Source organism: Cololabis saira, chromosome 9, assembly GCF_033807715.1.
Source record: "Cololabis saira isolate AMF1-May2022 chromosome 9, fColSai1.1, whole genome shotgun sequence".
In the NCBI taxonomy this organism is placed as follows: Eukaryota; Metazoa; Chordata; class Actinopteri; order Beloniformes; family Belonidae; genus Cololabis; species Cololabis saira.
The window spans coordinates 17,403,366-17,426,363 of record NC_084595.1 but is presented as its reverse complement, the minus strand read 5'-3'; the positions used below and the strand labels follow the sequence as shown (position 1 = coordinate 17,426,363).

Genomic DNA, 22,998 nt, shown 5'->3' with positions numbered 1-22,998 from the left:
TGTCATTTGGCATTTTTTTTCCCCCAATTGAGCCAAGTGGAGAGAAATAAAACATCATAAATTAGCAGGTTTACAGCTCAGGGGGCCAGATGGTGTCGTTAGTTGAGGGACTCATTTTAATTTGATCAACCAGATGTTCCTTGGTTCTGCGAGTCTATTTGTGGGGAAGTGGGCCCGGTGTCGGCCGTCTGCTGGGTTAGCGAGCAGAGGGGATCAACAGGAGCCACTAAACGCTCTCCTGTACCTGGAGGCTTTCTGAGCCTGGAACTGACCTGTGAAGTGATTCTTAGTGTTTTCTGTCGTCAAGTGGCTGAAGCCGACGTCACTGAAATACGAATCGCCGACTATATCCGACGAAGCAACATCCTGCTGGTCTTGGATCAGGTGACGACACGACTGACCCTCAGAGAAGTCCTGATCTGACCTCATTCATGACAAAACCGACAAAATCCTCATAGCAAAGCTGATTAAAATTCATCCGATCAAAGACAGAAAAGCTTTGATTGGTGATTATTAGAAAATACTTCAAGAGAGTGGTATTTTAGCATTTTGTGCAGAGATTGAATCACATTCAGCAAATTATGAAAACTAATTTTCTACTTAACTGTTTGCAGCTGCAGTTCAGTTTGAGATGTTCTGAATATTTTGCAGCATGTCTGTTAATCCAGCGTTTTTAAAGTTTTAAATCTGACTAGGAGCTGTCGTAATTATCACAATCGATGCAAAAACTCTTATATCATTTAAAAAAAAAATGCAGACTTTGTTAGGAACTCCTTTGATTTTAGAGTGAGACAATTATGCAAACAGCCATTTAAATTCAACCAAACTTTAACATTTTATAAAGAAATGTATATGTTCACATTTTCCCACCATGCATAACCAGGTTTTAATGGAAGACAGCACCTATTTTTCTAAGAACATTGCTTAGGAAATAAATGAAATAAACACACTTGTGAAAGATTCAGAACAGAAAACTGCCAAAATATCTGCTTTTATCAAGGTCTGCTACCCTACTCAATGATCAATTCAGACAGGCCTGATGATTAACATGACTGCACAACTGTCCTTATACTATACCTACTGAACACACAAAGTTGAGCTCAACAAAACAAAAAATATAGCCTAAAATATGATAAAGTGGTTCATTTTCATCTGCAGCATCTGAAAACATCAGGAGCTCAGTGCTGCTGTTGGCAGCTGGACTTCCTCTCGGCTCTGCTGTGGGAGGAGCTTTGCTGCCACCTAGCGGTCACTACCAGAAAGACACGCGTTCACAAGAGTCAGCAAGAGCTCTCCTAAAAACTCGTCATTGATCTACTTGTATAACAACCTTTGTTCAACTGGTCAATAGCTGTGGTTTATTGCCCTTTTTTTCTCCAGATTTAAACATCTTTCAGCAACTTTTGACACCGTTTGACACCATGGAACACAAGTCTATGAAGTCTATGGGTGGCTCATCAGGGTACCTTGGGGATGGGGAAAAAAGTGTTTCCTATACTTGGTGAAACCCAAACTCCTGAGAACCTCAGAGTATAGCCTTGGCTGACTACAGGTGCAGACTAGTACTCTGCCCAAACAAAGATTAACAGTGGGAACACCAATGTTTTGTCTACTAGATGGACTCATCCTCTACGCTTTAAAATCATTATGCTTCCTTTGTCCATTGTCATTCTTTTGCATGCATTTGCTTGATTCAAGCTTCTGGAATATGAAGCATCTCTCGAGTCTTATTCTTGGTAATTCAAGGATCACAGGGGGAAGGTTCTTCTTTACCCACTACAAGTACAATTTAGTTTTTTTTTTTTTTAGTTTAGTTTATTTTCGGTCATGACACAAAAAAAAAATAAAATAAAAACCAAGAATAAAACTGACAACAAGAAAACGTTCAATTGTTCAAAGAAAACATAGCAAAAAAGTTTCCAGTATACAAATAAACAAATAACATCTAGACCGAAAAAGGGGTAGGCTGAAGCAAAGCTTATTATTTGCCTACCCTCAAAAAGATTAATTAAATTAATAAAATAAAAGCAAAAAGTAAGAGAAAGACTGCCCGTAAAACAAATTGCCTCTGTAGGGATAACAAACATTCCTCAAAAAATAAAAAAGATTTTTAAAATAAAGGTGCAGTCTACATGTTACCTTCATCCTTAAAAAATCAAAGCAAATCACCAATTAAATAAATACCCAAATCAACATCAAGCCACTCATTAATTTAATATAAGGAAATCATCCTTCTTTTCAATGTTTTTTTAAATAAAGTTAAAGTTCTACATAATTTCAAATCTTTATTTAATTTATTCCATACATCCACCGCTGACACTGTAATGCATCTCAGTTTAGTGTTGGTTCTGATTTTTGATTTTCTGTATATGCTCTCCCCTCTGAGGTTGTAATGGCTTTGTCTTAAATTGAACATATTTTGGATACAGTCTGGCAGCATGTTATTGTTGATTTTGAACATGAGCTGTGCAGTTTTGAAGTCCACCAGTTCATTGAATTTAAGCTCATTTGAATCTATAAATAATTGGTTAGTTGGGTGCTTGTATCCAACTTTGTTTATGAGTCGCATTGCTTTTTTTTTTAAGTAAGAATATTGGTTTCGTGATTGTCTTGAATGTGTGTCCCAATACCTCTCTACAGTATGTTATATATGGTTTTATAAAAGATTGATACAGGAGTTTTAATGCGTTTAATGTTAGAATATTTTTACATTTATATATTTATGCCAAGTGATATGTGTTTTCTAGTCCCTGTGATTGACATACCGCCTTACCTGGACTCTGCCCCCGTCTGAATGTGCTGCACCAGTGACCTTTACCTGCTGGACCTCAGTCATCAGCTCCTGTGAGCTTCGAGGTTTCTATAGATGTTAGGCAATAATTCAGAAACATGACTTACTCGGCACCGGAGTTCATTTGTCTGTGTTGATGTCTTGTTGGAGCTGCACAGCAGCTGTTGTACGCTGCAGACAGTAAGTCAGTCACAACTGCCAGCTGGAAAGCTGCAGAGTTCACCAGCAACAGACCAGTCAGTGTGAAAGGATGCAAAACAACTCCGAAGAAGCATGATGAGGTTTTTATGCACACAGTTGTGAGTACAAGCTTTTTTAGTTTTCTCTTTTTTTTTTTTTGCATATCAGGACTTAATAATGATAAATCATTAGGTCTCACCAGGTTTTAAACCTCAGATAGGAAACAACACCACATATTTCACTGACAGCTGTAAACGTTGTGGAGGAACTTCTTATTCTCAACATTGCTTCAGCTTTTTGAGGTTTGTGGGTCTTTGCACAGCTCTGACCATCCCACCGCAGCATTTCAATCCATCTGAGGTCTGCATTGACCTTGAGCCTAATTCGGCTCAACTGCGTTGAAATTTGAACTTGTGTTGTTGATTTCAGAAAAAACACACAGACACCAATTCAGACGCCAGCTGGATGAAATGGTACACGCTACAAGTTAGAAATTAGGAAATACGTTTCTTTCACGGCAAAAATTAGACTGTAAAAGACGATAGTTTGATGGTTGGTACTCGTTAATAACTGTGCTTCCTCTCACTGACCACCAGGGGGAGTGATCCAAACTTCAGACTAAGTACCAACCATCTAACTTCCAGGTTGAGTCTCATGTACCCCGTTTCCACCAAACCGGTTCCAGAGCTGGTTCTGGGCCAGTGCTGCTCGTTCAACTTTCAAACCAGCTGAGAACCGGTATTGGTATTGGTGAACTAGGATTTGTTGTAGTTCCTCGACTGACCGCTAGGGGCTGTCAATCTCCATCGACTCCTGTGTTAAAATGTCCAATTTAAGAGTAGAAATATTTACAGCCTGGTTCATAAAAACATTTTGGTCTCAAGCATTTGATTTCATACCCATGACGACTCTCATGGGGGTGCATTTATTTGCACCACACTAGGAGAGTTTATATCGAGCGATACACTTCTTTCTAATATGATAGCCATCACACAATCGTTAGCCATCACTTCCTCACCACGCTACCGCACTTCACAAAACTTCATAAATTTAAAAAAAATTATAAATCTAAAATAATGGATAAATATAGAACACTAATATAAATTATCTTCATATTAAACTGTCTAAATTATGCAACTTTCCTCCTGCAGCTATCCTCAAATCGTGAGTGACCACATTTATTTTCGTCTCTTCTTTGTTTATTTTCTTTGTTTTATTCGTTCGTTTCGTTTTCTTCTTATTAGTATCTTTTGTTTCTGAAGTTTGCCTTTGTTGAAAAGGATAGGCAAAATAAGCCATGAGGCTTCAGCTTATACCTTTTTGGTCAAAAAAAAAAAAAAAAAGGAAATGTGTACATATATATATTTATACCTGTGTGTATACTGTACATATACAGTGTGTATATGCAAACATCTTAAAATGTAAATGACCAAAACAAAATAAAAAAATAAAATAAACTAAACAAAGCAACCACCCGTGTGTTTTAACCCGGCGTCGACTGACGGCAGCTCTGCAAATACTTCGGCTGAAGGAGCTGGGAGCAAAGCTGACTGATTGACATGCGTTGGAAGCATGTGGAAGCAACATGGCGGCCCATGCAGATACAGGAGAAAGCGACAGCTAGACTACTTTCAATAAAAGACAGCACAAAGTCGTGCAGCTGAGTAGTAACATCAGCAAATACGCAGCTGTCATTGGTTTTGGAGCAAAATGTTGTTGAACCAAGCTGTGCATGCAGCCCACTCTGACGCCTGCTGCATTTGGTTTTCTACGTTCTGTACCAGTGGCAAAAGCAGCAAACATGAGCGGTACCTGCAGACCCGTTTCATGGCAGAGAGAATATGGCTCCATGGCAATTAGGAGCTCTTTGGGCATCAAACCATCTGCAAAGGGTTGTTTGGATATGCTGTTACATGTTGTTAGAATCTTGTTTTTTTTTGTTGTTTTTTTCTTTTTTTACATAATCTTTTAAGCACCGTCATCCATCCGTGTTGAAATCAGGTCCGTTTGTCTTCCTGTGGTTTATTAAAAAACAAGCTTTTCTGGTCATCAACTGGAGGTTTGAAGCTTCGAGAGCTCCTCCACAGGTTCTAGCGACCTACATTTCAGAGCAAAAAAAACACCACCATCACCTGATTGCACAACGTGAGATGAAACTACTGAAATTTAACCCCCAATGCTTCCGCTTTGCTAAGGAGGCAGGAAGCAGGTTCAGCGTAGAGTAAAAAGCATGAGGCTCATTATCACGCTGCAGGAACGGGTGACAGACGCCTTACGGCCGTTTTAAAACACATCTGGATATTGTTCTACCTGTCAGCCATGAGCAAAAAAAAACTGAGTAAGTTATAGCTTCTTATGTTTTCTCATACCGTAATAAATTAACTTAAATGACAAAAGGAGCCTGGTGCCCTTGTGAAAACAAGATAATGCACATTTATTTCTGAGCTATTGTGTTTTTGTCTTCCTCTAATGGTTTTGCCATTTTAAAAATCATACTTACGTTCAAGTTACGAATTAGGATAAAATATGAAGTGTCAGAAGTAAACAAAGTACTAGAAGATATAAAATACTGTTTATGAGTTCAGGAGTTTACTGATGATGTGCATTTATTTCTTTCCTACCTCAGGGTCGAGCCCTTTAAAAGATCCCTTCAGGGTTCTGAGATAACTTCTAAAAAAAACAACAGCTTATAAGGTTTTTGTAGTTCACCAAACCACTTGTGTCCAACATTTTTGCTCACTTCTCTTCAGTCTTCATCAGGACGTTGATCATCTGAAGGTCAGTTGAGCTTACAGAGCAAAATGCAATACTTTGAAGTCAAAATGATGAAGACAGAATAAAATGTCAGATTTAAAGTGATTTAAACAATAAGGCTTAAAGTGATACACCAACATTTTGACATTTAGCTTATATCATCCCCAGAGTTTGATAACTCTCTGATAAGGATGTATACTGTTTTCTCATCGGTGCAAAATAAACTTCCGAAAATATTCAGACAGTTCTTATTTACATGTTATGAGTTGCACATTTACATCCTGTAGAAGCTGATTTTATCTGCGCTTGGGCCTCGAACTATAAAAACACATGATTGCAACCCTTTAGTGTCCTGCCCAGTGATCAGAGTGATAGATCTCCATCCCCCTGATGATCAACTATCAATAACGACATCATATAATCTCATATAACGACAATAAAGTTCTATTCAAAACTCAAAGAAAAAAAAAAAGTAGGAATTTCAGATCAGAACAGGAGGTTCAGACAAAACTCCTAAAGTTATGGGAAACAGCCAGGTGTATTGATGAAGAAGTGGGAACGGCCCTGCCAACACGATTTTGTGGATACAACGGTTTTGGGTTTATAACTGTTCCTGTTTTATTTTGATTTGATTTAAGTCTGTGTTTTGTTATGGTTTGACTCCCCTTGTTCCCATCTGCCTTGATTGTTTCCACCTGTGTCTCGTCAGTCTTGTGAGTACTGTATATCTCGTCCTCCATCCTGTTTCTTTGGGTTTTTCCATGTTTAGATTTTATTTGCGGGTTTCAAGTGGGTTTTTTTTTTAGGGGGGGGTGTCTTCAGTTCTGTATTGAGTTTAGTTCTTTAGTTTCCCTGCTGTGCAGCGCTTTTTGTACGGCTCCTCTCCTACACTTGGGCCCTGCTACAATCTCCTTTCCGTGATACAAATGGCATCAGTCACATGTAGTTTTTAGTTTGATGGGCCCAGGTGGGAAGCCTATGTGGGCCACATAAGTGGGATCTATAAGGAATTCTGGTGGACTAAACAGGCAAGGAGGGAGGGGGAAATTAACTATGTGGGCTTCATATGAATCAAACGGTTGGATACTGCCTAAAAACCAGGTAGATCCCACTTGGGGCCCGATTTACTGAGATCCTAAATAAAGAGTACTAAATTGCGTGTGCACTGAAAAAGTTTGCGCGTGCTGTTGTTGTGTGTTTTGCGGGTGATCAACTAACATTGCGTGCGCAATTGATAACAGGTGCAAACCTCAGTATTTAAATGAGGTGTTGCGCGTCTTGCGGTTTGCGGCGCAAACTTTGCGCCATGTAGAGTCTGGATGGAAAGCAGGATATAGTTGCAAGTGCAAAATGAAATTTGACGAGTTGGAGTTATAGAGATATTAGTGGAAGAGGCAAATTGTTTTATTCAGCACCCCTGCCGTGAAAAGCACCCCCTCGTATATTCAATGATAAGTAGACCAAGAAAAAAAACAACACACTGACACTTCAATATATTTATATATACACACTCACACAAACACATACTTAGGAGTTTATATTATATATATTTACAAATATTATGGAAGACAACACAGTAAGCAGGCTATTAATTAATGACATCAATAACCATTCACCCAATTTTTTTTTTTTTACCCGAATCCATGAGCGCATTTAAACATGAATCATTAACACAAAACTGGACGCTAAACAGAACATGGACAACAGAACATGAACAGAACACGGAATGAGAATATATTTTTGTCGGACGAGGGGGTGCTTTTCACGGCAGGGGTGCTGAATACGGCACAACACCGGGGTATGACTGCAGAACAAGTATAGGCGCACAATAAGAAACACTTTTTTCTCCATGAAAACACGTGATTTATTTATTATCACAAATAAAAAAATGAATGTGCCTCCTGTGGCAACTTTTTGCTGAATAATACTCGATTTAACATTCAAATAAAATATTTCTCCTTTTGCACGTGGAGATTAGCACTTTCCTTTCGAACGTATAAATACAGACGCAATCACAATCCCCGCAATTACTTTCAGGCTTGGTAAATCTCATTGCGCATGGTAAATGGACCAATTTGCATCTTTCCCTCCCAGTATTTAGCGATTTCTGGTGGGTACGCCCCATATTGATTATTCATCAGGGCAAAAGTACTAAATGGATTGCGTGTGCTATTTTGCGCATTTGAGAGGCGCAGTCCTCTTTGCACGCTGTTAGTAGATCAGCTTGCACTTTGGTTTGCGGGTGCTGTCAAGTTTGCACACGTTTTTACACACGCAAACCTTTAGTAAATCGGGCCCTTAGAGTCCAAATGGATCAAACGTGCTCAAGGCCACCATGAAAGCTGTGGACAAACTCTCCAGGGCCGCATTTAGGCCCCGTTTACACGTAGCCGGGTATTTACAAAAACGGAGGCGTTTTCATGCGTTTTGGCCGTTCGTTTACCCGTAAACGCAGCTCAAAGCCCCCAACAACGATCATTTCTGAAAACTCCGGCCAAAGTGGAGATTTTCAAAAACTCCGTTTTCACGTTTGCGTCTAAACGGAGGAAAACGGAGGAAAACGGAGATTTAAGCTTCAGAACGTCACATTATGCACCAGAAACTCACCAGCGACCTGTGTTTACAATTAGTTTGGCCACCGTCAATATTTTCTTGTATTTTACCTGTTTTATATTCTAAAGTCACACTTAAAAGTAACTCCCCCCCCCCCCCCCCCGTGTAGCCTCCTGCTCATTCAAGCCTGTGAGCGCGTCAGCCAGCAGCATGAAGCCTGAATTATGGTTCCGCGTTAAATCGACGGCGTAGGGTACGCGGCGACGCGCACTAACGCCGTAGGCTCTGCGTTGGTGTAACGCGGAACCATAAATCAGCCTTAACTGGAAGTTACACACGTGTCATTTGTTGATGTTTTTCCAGGATTCTGATTGGCTGGCATGACGTTAAGAGCGTTTTCATGCGGGTCCGTGTAAACGAGGATTTTTTTGAAAACGTAGAGGGGAAAATATCCGTTTTTGTAAATACCCGGCTACGTGTAAACGTGGCCTTAGACTTTTAACCCATGTCGGGCTGGCTTGAAGGAGATGAACCTCTGCTGAGTCCAAAACTGACCCCTGAACCACTGACACAATATTTTATGCAGGAAAAAAAAAGAAAAAATGTTCAAGTTTAGTAAAGGGTTGTGTGGTAGGTGGGAGAAGATCCGTAGCCTACAGCAAAAGATAGAATATTACAGCTCCAGTAAATTCTGAATAAACACAGCAAACAAAAGACCCCAAAAAATGCACATTAATATAAAGCTGACTTACCTAAGGTACTTTAAATTACCACAACTGCATGTTTGAGGAGGGGCTGTCTTAAATCAGCTTTCCTAAAAGAAATACGGAGATATAACATACCCATCTAACTTCAAATTATGACACCTGAAACCAAAAAGATCAATGCATGTCTTACCCTGAATCTGTGTGTGCCTCGAACAAGGGGTGCAAACAAAGAGGAGACAAAGATGCCTTTTCTCACCTCAGCACCTCCCACTAACACACCTGCTCTTACTTCCTCTGACCCACTAGGATCTCCTCCCACCTACCACATTTGGTCCATTTATTTATACCGTATGTGTTTGTGTCACAGATGGTAAATTACATACCAATATGCATTTGTAAACACATTTTTGTCACTAGTGGGGCTCCATACTTGTACTCTCAAGTATCAAGACAATTGAGTTTTAAAGACTTAATGGATTTGTTCAGTCATCACTAAAGCTTTTATTATTAATCTGGTTATTTGAAAGCAGTTTAAGATAATTTATGAAAGTATTTATCCCAACTTTTGGGCGTTGAAAGAGCCAGACGAAGTATAATTCCTGAAAAGTGTCCAAGTGTTGAGTAAATGTCCTTTTTGTGTCTCTTACAGATCAAATGATTTCTGTTGTGAAGCTGTGTGGAAATCTTAAATTACTTTTGGAACTTCTGCAACGCAAGAGCAGCCAAGTGTCAGAAAAACGAACATAGAGTACATTTAATCTGCGCTCAACCACGTTCTAGTACAAACAGGGATGAGGCGTCTACAGTCAGTGCATTTGTGTCATCCTGGAGCTGAATGTGATGCATTGAGACTCGTCTCTGAGTGTCTGCTGTTTCTTTGTCCTCTGTTTAACTAACAGATATCTTTCTGGTCCATTGTAAACGAGGCACAGAGGCATCTTTGTGAGGCTTTGACGCAGCACAGAGTCGAGCTCAGAAACAGTCGTGAATGTCTGCAGGGACCACGGCTCTCTTGTCTTGCTGTCTTACTTCTATTTGTTATATATTTAAAGCTGAATTTTGCCCATGATGCAGCTGAAGGATGTTTATTCAAACGCTTTATTCAAAGCTTCAGGGTGCCAAAAGACATTTTTAACAGAAGTATAACTCGTTCTTAGAATTTCAGAGCTCGCTTGAAACAGTTCAGTAAAAGACGATGTCTCTTGACATTTTATCGATCATATTTCTTTGCCGAAGAAGCAGTTCAACATTTTTCAGAAGCTGTTGTGTCAGATGAACTGATGGATATCAACTTCTCTTCCGTCTTTCTGAGCAAAAACGTTGAGGCACTTCTGTAAATTCTCATCCAGCTTTGGGTTTTTGATCTTTGTTGGAAGATTAATTGATTTCAAGTGAACTTTAATGATAAAATGATAATAATAATAAACTAAAATTTTGTGTGTAGAATCAGGCTTTGAGGACTGTCAAGGGGGCTACTACATCCATCTCGCTCGTCTGTAATAAACCCATAAGTTCCTTGAATGGCCACTAGGGGCGGGCTGTTAAAGCAAGTCGGTTCATCCTCAAACCAGTCAGCAACAGTCGGTTCACTAGTCCTTGTTTCAGCTTGGCAGCCCTTGTTTTAGGTGTAATTCCTGTATATAAAACTTTACATAACGTAAACTAACCAAGTCAAAACTTGTACGGTGGATGTGTTCCAGTTGGCTTACTAATCATTCCTGGGTTGTTCTTCCCGTTTGTCCATATCTGGATCAGAAAACCCACGAGTGACATCATGGGGTTAAGTTTGGCCTGTTTTTGGACCCCTGACTTGGCTTTCACATCCGTCCTGGCAGAAATGCACAGCTCTGAGTGTGTTTGTTTTAAACCTGGCATTACCATGCTTCTCCACGTGTGTCTTGAGCGCCAGCTTGTAACATCAGATCTCACTTTCTCACCCTATAAATGCAAAAAGACAGGTACATGATTTTCACCTTTTATTTAAAGACGGTTTCTATGGCAAAACGCTTGTTGTTTCACACCTTTTAAAGTGCCCCCACCATTGTGTGAATGAGCTCATCCTACCACTGAGATCGGTTCAACGCGACTGACGCTGCTAAAAGAAATGTGGTTCTCATGTGGCTCAGGCTACCTCTGAATGTGGTTCGGGGATCATCTCTGAATGTATTAATATTCATCCTGGATGCAGTTACGTCCATCCCTCCGCCCGTCCCTCAGCCCGTCCTTCAGCCCGTCCCTCCGCCTGTCCCTCCGCCGGTCCCGCTGTGACTGGACCACTCAGAATGGATGTCAATTCCAGGTTTAAACATGGCCTGGGATAATTATCCAGAACCCACCACAGTGATGACGTTTATCTTTACGTTAACCTTTGACCCAATTGTGGAGCTCTCTGCATCTGTATCTTCCCTCCCACCTCCGTATTATAATGCTCCCACCACCGTGCTCTGCTGCAGGGATGCGAGTGTTGCTTACCGCTTACGAAACGTGACGTAAATTCCACCCGAGGATTGCGTTCATAAGACCGGATAATCTTCGTTCGTTTCCTCCTGAGTCTTCAAAGACGTCTGAAATTTAGCAAAACAATCTATTCAGAGTGGGTTTAATACGATGCTTTAAAGATAGATGTGTACCATGTGTATAAAAACTTCAAGCAGCTCAACTGGACACATGCATATCTAAGGAAACTTTTTTAGATTCTCTGAAACTGAGGCGATAGTGAGCACGCCAAACCCCAAAATAAGATATAGGAACTCAGAATCGTTGAGGCAGCAGGTTACCTTTAAAATGCTTATTGATGAACTTAAAAGTCCTACATTATAAGAGTTGAAATATTTGGATTGAGTATTATATGGCTATATATCAAAGTTCTTATTAAAGCAAATTTCTTTAGTTTGTGTCATTTTGAGGGCAATAACGTTCATGTTTCAGAGTTGCTAATGTCTTAGAAATTAGGTTTTTTAAATGTTCCTGTTAATCCTGATTACTCAGCTGCACACCCCACCTCCTCTGATTGTCAGCAGTGCTGATTCAGCAGGGGCGGTGGAGGATGACCAAGGTCACCAGAGGTCACCAATCAGAGCAGAGCTTCCTTTTCTCAGAATGACACAACACCATAGAGCCAGCTCATGCAGTGTCTTGGAGCAGCGTTGCATGCCTGCTTTCACCTCCCTGGTTCGGTTATATCAGTGCTTCTCAATCCTTGTCCTCGTGGGCCCCTGTCCTGCATGTTTTAGATGTTTCCCTGCACCAACACACCTGATTCTAATTAAAGGTCCTCATTAGCTTGTCACCAAGGTCTGCACAGCTCTGTTGATGACACAGGTACTTTTATCACGGTGTGCTGAAGCAGGGTAGCATCTAAAACAGGGGTCGGCAACCCAAAATGTTGAAAGAGCCATATTGGACCAAAAACATATGTCTGGAGCCGCAAAAAATGAATGGTCTTGTATAAACCTTAGAATGAATACAAATGGTGAAAGGAGAAATGTCGAAAAAAAAGTCAAAATGTGGAGAAAAAAGTCAAAATTTAGAGAAAAAAGTCAAAATGTTGAGATTAATGTTGAAGTACAATCTCGAGAAAAAAGTTCAAATGTTGAGAAAAAAGTCGAAATGTCGAGAAAAAAGCCGAAATGTCGAGATTAAAAAGGAAAGGAAAAAGGAAGAAAAAAAGTGGAAAAAAGGAAAGAAAGAAGAAAAAAGAAAAAAAAAATCAAGAAAAGAAAGAAAAAAAGGAAAAAAAGGAAGAAAAAAGGGAAAAAAAGAAGAAAAAAGCAAAAAAACAAGAAAAGAAAGAAAAAAAGGAAAAAAAAAAGAGAAAAAAAGAGAAAAGAAAGAGAAAGAAAGAGGATAAAAGGAAGAAAAAAAGAAGAAAAAGGGGAAAAAAAGGTGAAACATTTTTGAAAAAGCTCCAGGAGCCACTAGGGTGGCGCTAAAGAGCCGCATGCGGCTCTAGAGCCGCGGGTTGCCGATCCCTGATCTAAAACATGCAGGACAGGGGACCACGAGGACCAGGATTGAGAAACACTGGGTTATATAGAGGGCCGATGGAAAGCGGTTAAACTCCTCATTGTGAGAGATGATGGACCAAAGAACCTTAAAACATGCAGGAAAAGAAGACAATCCACAGGCCGAGTTCATGAAATACTCAACTCAAGTCCCCGGCAACACTCCCAGACCAACGTTAGAGGAGTTTTTACAATTTTTATAACTGACAGTAAAATGACGCACTGATCTCGCAGCCTTGCTGGTCTAAAATAAAACTAAACACAACAAAGCTTTAGTTAATGTTCTGTTAACTTAATGAGTTTGATGTCGTACGCATTACACTTTAGATAGCGTTTATAAGACTTCCAGCTCCAGAAATTCCCAGACAGATGGTGCTTCTTTATCAATAGATAAACAAATGACAGATGGCCATCAGCGTTTATACCCCTTCCTTGAGTCTTGTGATCAAACTCAAACAGCTAATAGTTTCGTCAGCCAGTTTAGTCCTTTCCCGTCAACATGTGAAGTACACGACCTTTCAACACATCAAACGTTACACTATCCACTATGTATGTGACAACAAAACTAAGCTAAATTTCATAAGCAGTGTTTGGAATAGTAAAGTACTCCCTTACTGCTTCCACAGGAGTTAAGAGGGGTCGTAGCCACTGGGTTGCTAATCAAAGGCTCTCGGTGAAGTCATGATCAGCAGGTGTGGAGACCTTTTTATAAAAGCAGAAGTCTTAGCAGTTTGTTGGTCGGTTGCATTCAGGTGTGTGTCAAAACGGGGGAATTGCGACAGTTACCATTTACAGTGAGAGACCTGGTAGGATCTACTGATGGTGGCAGAGCATCGCTCTTGCTGGTTGCAAAATAAGGCAAAGAAAGCAAAGAACAGCAAAAGCTGAAGCAGAAACAAGTAGGAAAGATAAAGTCATGGTCACTGCACTTCTGTTTGCTGTTTGCTTTCACTGCAATGGCAGTAATGACTAATAAGAAACAACCTGAGGCAGCTAAACAGTGTCTGACTTATCCGGTCAGGAGCAAGTTTCAGCCCTGTACAAGTTCCCAAAACTCTTAATTGCAGGGTGACTCCTTGAAACACGTATCAGCGATTTTATTAAGTTATTTAATATCATCTTTATCTGATATTGGGCTGAAACGAAGGACCTTGAGTGTTACATTTTGTGCCATCTCATATGTAAATGTGTGCTGATATGACAATAGAGCATCCTTGCATCCTTGCATCCTTGAATCCTAGAACCTGCAACCTATCCCAGACTCTCACTGATGGAAACTGGCCTCATACAGAAGTAAAGGCCCCTGCCTGGTTCACACCAAGATCAGAAAATTAATCTACAAAGGAATGACTTCAAGGAAATGAATCAAGGTGTTGCAAAGGCTCGGTCAAAGTCCAGTGATGTGAGAGGCTCATAACATCATACTGAAAGTGATTACATCAATTAAATTCTGATAAAGGTGCTTTTACAAGGTGGTGAATCATTGGGTCTATGTCGATTAACACGCTGCTCCTGCATTTTGGTTTAGTTTTGGTTAGATAAAAAGTAGTGCAGTGCAATATCTCTGCACACAAGAAGTAACAGACAAATAAATCTAATAGGTCAAAAAAGCACTTTTATGAGGCAAATCTGCAGGAAAACATATTACTAAAAATATGAATGCATTCCCCGTTAATGTATCTCTGCATGTGCACCATCACCGTCTCCTCCTGCCTCGTTCTCAAAATCATTAGTCTGTGTTCAGCTGAGGAAACAAACATCCGTCAGTGTTTTCGGAGCCTAATGGGTCCCCAGGGCAGAAACATAATCAAACACTGCTGGGAGCTCGAGGAGCTTCACGTCAGATAGAAACGAGGCCTCAACAACATTCCTCAGATGTCTCCAACATAAAGAAAACATTCTTGTTTTTCCGCCAGAGCGGGCGGAAATGTAACCTTTTGCAATTGCCGGTCTAACTGGAGATATAAAGGTCCTACATTTTTGACGGTCAATTTTAACCCAATATCACAATAAGCCGAAGGTTTCAGAGGACTGGGCTTTGAAGACCGGCTTGTGGTCGACATAGAAACAAGTGCTGGTCCGGTTTGTCGACTTGGAGGGATCGTGAAATGACCTGCGACGAGCCGTGAGCTAGAGTTAGCATCCTCAGGTTTATTCAAATATGAATGAAGATGGCTGCTTTCACTAAGCTTCAGCGCCGATCCCTTCCAGGTCAACCAACTAATTTATTCATGGCTCAGAAGTTAAGCCGAGACGGCGCTCGTGGCATGATGACAGCTCGCTGCTAGGACCAGCCATCAATAAAAGGACTGTGGCCTAATTATATACATTTGTGGCTTTATTTACTTTATCTGATGAGGAACAGGTGTCATGGATGTAGAATCCATGGTAACTCTTCAGCAATAGTCTTCTCGATCAATAAATAACCTGCCCAATAAGAATGAAAAGACTTTGTTGGAGTCATTTTAGGGTTTTCCACCTTTACATCTACAGTATTTTTATTAGGTCACAGGTTGTGTTTTCTTGTTCCACGTCACTTCCTGGGTGTCATCACTGTTTCTCACTTCATTAGTATTTCAACGTGACGATCGGGGCAGAAATGTGTCAGAACGTGTGAAAGCAGATGTATATGATATGAAATTAAGATATGATGAAAGAGAATAACCTTTTTTTTAGGAAATTTGAGAAACCCGCTGCGATCTGTCAGGAAACAGATTAGATGTGTCCAGTCATACGTGATGCGTTGACGTCAATGACAAATCAAAAAATGTGCAAACTAGAGGACTGAGTTGAGGTTTTCTCAGGAAGGTGGCTGCTTGTGGTCGACTACTCATTTAACACATTCCCCGAGTCGCGGTTAGCACTGACACTAAAGAGGTTTGGATCACGGTGGGGCCTTCCTGTCTCTGCTTCTGACGCCTTCTAGGACTCGACTTCAGTCCTAAACACCCACGAGACGTCGTTTCTGCAAGGTCAAGCCCGACTCTCGCCCCATTACAGACGGGCTACGCTTCAACAAACTTGACACGCAACCAAATCCAGGGTTTATAAAATATAAAGGTCTCTTAAAAGGTGAAACTAACTCTTTCAGGTGTTCAGATGTAAAAAAAACAACAAAAAAAGACAGAATACCATGATCTGAAAATCCCACAAATACATATTGAATGTTAAAAGTGCAGCATTTTAACATGTCATGACAAAAATACGATCTTGTCTGGAATTTAGCAGCAGAAACGTGTTCAAGACATGTTAGAAAATGTGCAGCAAAAGACATGAGAAAGTAAGGGATGCTGAAAGAAAAACCCCTGGAGGAACATCTGGGAACTAATCAGATTAATTGGCACCAGGTGATGTAGAAGTTTGGGCTTAAAATGAGCATCTGACGTCGAGTCTGTCTCAAAATTACAAACGTTCAGAAATTCCCCCAAAAAATTTTGCAAAAATGTAAAGAATACTCCTGGAACCCAAAGAAAAGTCTGTGCACACGGGCCGAGGCCGGATAAAATCGATATTGGATCTCTGAGTCCTCACTGGAGTAAATACAGGCGTGTTTCTGTTGCAGGGATTCCTTTACACTCCCAGAAAACCCGGTCACACGGCTGCACGTACGAACACCGTCGCCGAAAAGGGTCGAGGCAGAGCGGAAGATGAGGCTCGTGGGAAATGTTTATTTGTTTTTAATTTCAAGCAGATGCGACTCCTCGCTCTCTTGTTTTGTGTGTCTCCTCACAACACTCCTGGTTGCTCATTTTACATTTATTCAACACAAAACATGAATGCAGAATCTATCATTTGATCGTGTGCAGTTTGTATGTCTTGTGTGGCTTGGATCAGGTTTTTCACACATCCCAGGCATCGTGTCCGTCTCTTTGAAGCCTAATAAGCTCTCTCTTCCTCCCCAGCTTTTAAATGGTTTGGGAAGCTCAATAATTTCTCCTCCTGCTGCGACAAAACTGCCCCGAGTGTGAATGCGAGCCGCTGTAAAGCCAAGGCGGCGGCGGCGGTGGAGAACCAGCAGGCAGTGGACGACATGGAGTCCTGCCTCCGGAGCCCCGGCTACGCCCGCTCCAGCGACATGTTCACCCACATCGGCACCTTGCCCCGCAGCGAGAGGCAGAGCTCCTTCAGGGAGCCGACGGAGAGAAAGAGGTCTGAGAAGGGAGAGCGGGGAAGGACGAGCGAGGGGCAGAGCGAGCTGAAGGCGGGGGAGCGGGTCAGAGACTCCCCCCTGCTCAGCGCCCTGTCCAGCCTCAGTCTGACCAGCATGGAGCTGCAGCCGCCGCTCTCAGACCGGCCGCTGCCCTGCACGCCGAGTCCCACCCGGGTGACACCTTTGACCCCTGCACCCGGCGGCTCGGAACCTCCCGTCAGCGGCCCCGAGGCATCGGGGGGCAACCCCGACAGAGAGCTCTCAAACAAGCACGGTGGCAAGACCGTCTCCAAGCAGGATGTGTATGTGCCGATGGACCCGATATCTGGACCGGCTCCCAGCCCCGCGGAGCCCCCAGCGGAGAGGCGAGGTCCACTGGGTGCTCAGGAAACCAGCTCAGAGGAAGTGGGGGCTGTGGACAGGTGAGATCGTTTATTTATGACTCTTTCAGAGGATGCAGTTCAGAAATAGTTCCTGTCAGAATCTGAGGCCCGGTCTGTGCACGGACACGTTTTCAGTCTTTAAACACAGTTATTTTCAGCACACTGAATATGTGATCCCCATATTTATGTATTAAAAATAAAGAAACAAACAAAGAAACCAAACCCTTCCTTTCTTTGATGATTAAATCCAAATGAATGCATTTTTGGAACAAGTTAAAATTAAATGATAATAATTTATATCAGCTGGATCAGATGGGTTTTTGGACTTTATCAACTCAGCTGTTTGTTTTGGTAAATACATTAATATTTAATGTTTAAATTAGTGTTAAACTTAGTGTTGTACAATATCTTTCATCTGAGGAAAAACATATTATTAAAAGAAAATACTATACCTACTTTTCAAGAAAATGGTACGTTTATTATTTAATACTTTATTGATTCTCGTGAGAGAAATTGTTCTATTGTTAGGAGTTATTTCTCCTAAAGCTTATTTTGTTTTGGTTTTTATTGTTTCTATTTTGTTTATAATCTTAATTTATTCATTGCATTAAATATTGGATGAGAAAGAAAATGCATTTGGATTCTCCTGCACATTCTTGACAACAAATGGATCACTTAATCATGGTGATGATTCAATAGCTAAGACAACTGCCAATCAACAGTCTCCACCGCTTATTATTGTTTACCCATCTATTAACCCCCAGAGCCCGCCCCTAGTGGTCTCTTGATGAACTCTAACTTTTGTAAATTTTTCACATTAAGATTAAGACTGTTGTAAGTAGCCTACTTTACTTTCGGTGGATGAAACCTCCTAAAAATAATCAATATTGCTTTTAAATGAAGTTATAGTGACGTTTACCATGAATAAGTCCTTCCTCCTTCGGGAAAACATCCCGTTCGTTGCTAAAAAAAAAAGTAATTCTATGCAAAAACAATGATATAAATCAGTAGCTTGGTGTTGTTCGGTTTGGATAACGATTAAACGTGGTGGTAGTGAGCATGCGCAGGAGCGGCTCGCCCCGCGCTGCGCTCCAGTCCGCCGCGGTGCGCGCTGGAGGATGAGCGGAGTCCGGGACGGGAGCTGCGGGGAGAGGGCGACGCAAAGGTGAGAGAAGGTCTCCTCTAAAGCTCAGCCCGTCTTTTTATTTAAATATCAGAATCAGAACCGGACTGGGGGAAATTTGTGGCCGGCGGAGCCGCCTGTCATCCGTGACCCGCTTTTCACAGACCACCAGCGGCTCTGCAGGTCCATCTGCGCTCATCATTTTATACTCCTTTTCTCTCTTTTTTATACTCTTTTTCTCTCTTTTTTGCGTGTTTAAACGTGGACAGGGGACTTAGTTAAGCCGGAACCATAAACATAAATAAAGTCCCAGCAGGTAAAACATTTACCACTCAGCTGCTGGACTTTGGAGACGCGTGAGAGGCAGAGCTGTGGGAATGTGGACCGTCGGTGTTCTGCCAATTGCTGCTTTGCCAAAAAATGCTACCTAATGGTTTTCTACCTTTTGTAGAGCTACAATTCTACTGTGTTTTACTCCCTGGCCCACTTTCTTTCCCCCAAGTGGCCGTCATTGTAAATAAGAATTTTCTTAATGACCTGCCTGATTAAATAAAGGCCAATGACTGAATTAATATCAAATAAAGCGATAGAATTGTTGTTTTTTTTCCTCTTTATCGTATAATGTTCACAAAGTGTAATGTCATTCATGTAATGGATAGTGTATTTTGAAGGATCATATACTCAACATCCCATATTATCCATTTTACATGATTCGTGCAAGAAATGATGGTTAATCAAACTTTGAAAATCGACTGTGCGCATGCGCAGAACCACAAAGTAGCATTTCTCTGCAGGGAGCAAGGATTGGCAGAACACAGGCCCTTATGTAAGGGGAGGAATGTGATCCAGCTCTGGCTCCAGTCACAACACAGATAACAGCGTTTGGTGGAGGAGCAGAGGTCCACCAGAACCACCAGAGCCGCTCCAGTTCCCACGAACACCTGTCACCGGCTCTGAGGTGCCATGGGCCGAGACCCGACTGGACCAGCAAATTCAACCGCGTTCACGTGATTAACACCCATTAAATCACTAGAATAAAGTCAATATTGGCAGAGAAAAACTAAATTCATAAATAACATCAAGGAAAGAATCAGCAGGACTTTAAAAAGTACATTGTACATGTCGTACAACTCCAGCAACTTCAAATTACATAATAATGTTATGATAAGATTGTAAAAAAATGGGCAAGAAAAAGTCTCCAGGATACAGCCGATAAATACACCAGAATGCATATTACAGTAAAAACTACAGTTAAAACCATACACAAGACACATATTGCCCATGAACACACACTGAGAGGCTTCTTCTTCCTCTGTGGAGCAGACCAGCCAGGCTGGTCTTCAGATTTTTCTTTCTTGCATCAGCAGGTGACATGATGCTAAAAAATGAAGACATTTGCTTTTCTGTAGGACGCAATGGAATAGGCCCAACCCGAGGACTTATTCTCCCACATAACTCCTCAAAAGTTTGGCAAGTCGTCCCAAAGTTTTGATTTCACTGCTCATCTGAACTTGTGGACAACGACCTCCCAGAAATCCCTCGGATGAGGCCTAACGTGACTTGTTGGAAGTGTATTTGTCTTTTTTTAACATAAAACAACGGCTGGAGAGGTTAGCGGAAATAAAAATTAACAAAAACCCTCAAATTTAGTGTGGGAATACCTCCCGAATATGGGGATAATGAAAGAAGTTCTTCAAAATATAAACATAATTAAATGAGGTGAAGTGTGTATTAAAAAATATTTAGTCTAGAAAATGGTAATAAAAACAATTAATACACTTCACAGATCCAAACTTTGTGTGCAGAAATCATGAATCTAAAGCATAAAAACTCACATCATCCAACATGATTCGGACCAAATTAGTGCAGTTTTAAGTCAGAATGAGAAATATGCATAGGAAAACACTGCAAACATATGAATTTATAATCTCAGTTAGATGCAAAGTGAACAGAACAGTTGTGAGAAGCAGGTACTTCCAATATTACACAATCTTCCAGTTCGAACTAACCAAATAAAACAATATCAGAGTGGAACCGTCACTCAGGTCCAACAAAAGTGGAAATATTCTAGTGAACATTTGAGGGGTTTAACTGAACTTGCAGCCACTCGTCAAATCGCTCATTCATCAGCTCTGTCAGTAATATTTACGTTCCCAACAGTGTTTGAATGTTGCATCCGATAATTGCAGCATCCCGGGCTCGACGATTGCACAGTTGTCAAAACAGCGTACATGTGTAACCGAAGCAAAATGATGCAACACAAACACACGGAAAAAAATCCTAAATGACCAAAATTTCAATGCTGTTAAAAAAGTCACAGACGTTTGGCTTTAAAAGTTGTGACAGGACTGTGTTTTGTTGTCACTCAACCCTTTACTGGGCGATGATCTCTCTTGGTCAGTTTGTTCACTTTTAAACGTGTGTCTCTCAATTCAACATGGGGCGGGGTTGCGCGTGATGAGCAGATAAATGAAAAATATAACGAGGCGAAAGGGCCAAAGTAAGTGTGAGAGACAGAAGAGGGGATGGCAGCTTTAACTAGTTTGGATACTTCCAAACATCTCTTCTCATAGCCGGAACATGTTTCCCCTAAACTTAGTACTGTTTTTTTTTTCCTTCCCAGTTGGTGAACCTCACCTTCATTTGAAAAGTCAAACCGGATTACGGACCTCTTTTCTTCTTCTCCCTTTTGTGTTTATTGTCAACAGGCTTTTAGTCTGGAGAATTTGTCACTTTTGTTTGGGGTTGTTATGCAAGCGTAGAGACAGTGTTTTCCTGTCTGTGGAGATTATTTAACGGCGTCAGCTCAAGCAGCAGGACGCGCCGTAAAAGTTAATGCTGGTTTTGGGTAAGGTGTGCTTCAGGGTGGACAACGTGCCCCCTCGCAGAGAAACTCTCCTTCTCTTTACTTTTTAACTTTAATTGTAGTTTGTGTGAGGAATAACAGGGATGCAGATGTTTATAATGAAACTGAGATAAATAAGTCAGGAAGGTGGTGACCCTTATATCATATTCAAAACTGATAGCAAGCATAACACATTTGCTATTATATTTTTTAATTCTCATCTACTTTGTTTACAATGGTACATTTATTATTTATTGATTATTATTGTTCTTTTTTTATGTTATTGATTCATTGTTCTTCTGTTTTATTTATTTATTTATTTTTTTTGTGCGTATGTTCGAAATAAAAGATAATCAATCAATTGATCAATGTTAGAATATAGAAATTTTTAGTTATTTTAGTATTTTTAAAGAATAAAATATTCCTATAAAACAATGGGGTTTCAGCATTTTGGTTGTGTGGCCAAAGTATTAAATAAACTGCTGTCTCTCATAGGGGGATTAGCTCAAGTGGTAGAGCGCCTGCTTTCCATGCGGGGGGCAGTGGGATCGTAAAAATAATTATGTCACATGATCCAGTGGTTCTGAACCTCTTTTTCTTCCCTCTGTGCATGTTGCTCTGGAAGCTGACGGGAACACACATATGTCAATCAAAGTTAGCTGTAGCTACCAGCTCCTTCAGCGCCGGTATGGCTGCAGAGCTGCCGTCAGATGTCTAACTTCTCCCATGATTCAATAACCTGGTGTAATTTGGTGTGTGAAAACTGTGAATGATTCTCTTGTAGGGGAATTAGCTCAAGTGGTAGAGCGCCTGCTTCGCATACGCATGCGGGAGGTAGTGGGATCGATGCCCACATTCTCCAACAACACACCTTCCTTCTTCCCTCCAGCACCAAGGTGGTGGCCAGGGTTAATCCCACATCTGGTTATATTGGTGAGTGCATAGTGGCACTGTAAAAGTAGTTATATTTTGAGGTGGTAATTGCATAATAAACCCACTTTTGAATGACTTTTATTATGTTTTTATACAGAAAGGGGGGTGCTACCTTTTGCATATGACTCAGTTATAAAAAATTACATTACATTTTTTTTAGATTGTTTTCAGAATCTAAAGAGAGTTTGGCAGATGCCTTTGACCAAATAAAGTTTTAAGATATTTTTTTTCAATGAGTCTTTGCTGAGCCCTGCAGAAGGAGAAAAGGCTTCTAGTTTGATTTTTGCTTTGTGTGTTTTGGTCTGGGATGTTGGTGTCAGCATCTGCTGGCTCCCAATGTTGTTTTGCACAATAATAAAGGATTATAAAGAAAACCGTAGGACAGTTTCAGTCAGAGCCAGTTGTTGATTGTCACAAATTTATTGTCACATTGCAATTTGGTGCAATTTTTCTCTTTTTCCTCCCTCTGTGCATATTGCTGGGGAAGCTGACGGGAACACACTTATGTCAATCAAAGTTAGCTGTAGCTACCAGCTCCTTCACCGCCGGTATGGCTGCAGAGCTGCCGTCAGATG

General features: G+C 40.9%; 1 protein-coding gene across 2 annotated transcripts in view; it reads left to right on the top strand.

The window, feature by feature from the left end:
- Positions 1–5,234: 5,234 nt before the first annotated feature.
- The window catches only part of sh2d3cb (SH2 domain containing 3Cb), a 59,362-nt gene continuing 41,598 nt past the window's right edge, over positions 5,235–22,998 (top strand). Inside the window, exons 1-2 of one of the 2 annotated variants that reach the window (XM_061730626.1) lie at positions 5,235–5,309; positions 16,892–17,561. In XM_061730626.1, the coding sequence (XP_061586610.1) occupies positions 5,291–5,309; positions 16,892–17,561 (689 nt within the window). In that variant the 5' untranslated portion in view covers positions 5,235–5,290. Of the gene's footprint in view, positions 5,310–16,891; positions 17,562–18,613; positions 18,688–22,998 lie in introns of those variants that run through there. The other variant, XM_061730627.1, reaches the window with a different exon arrangement.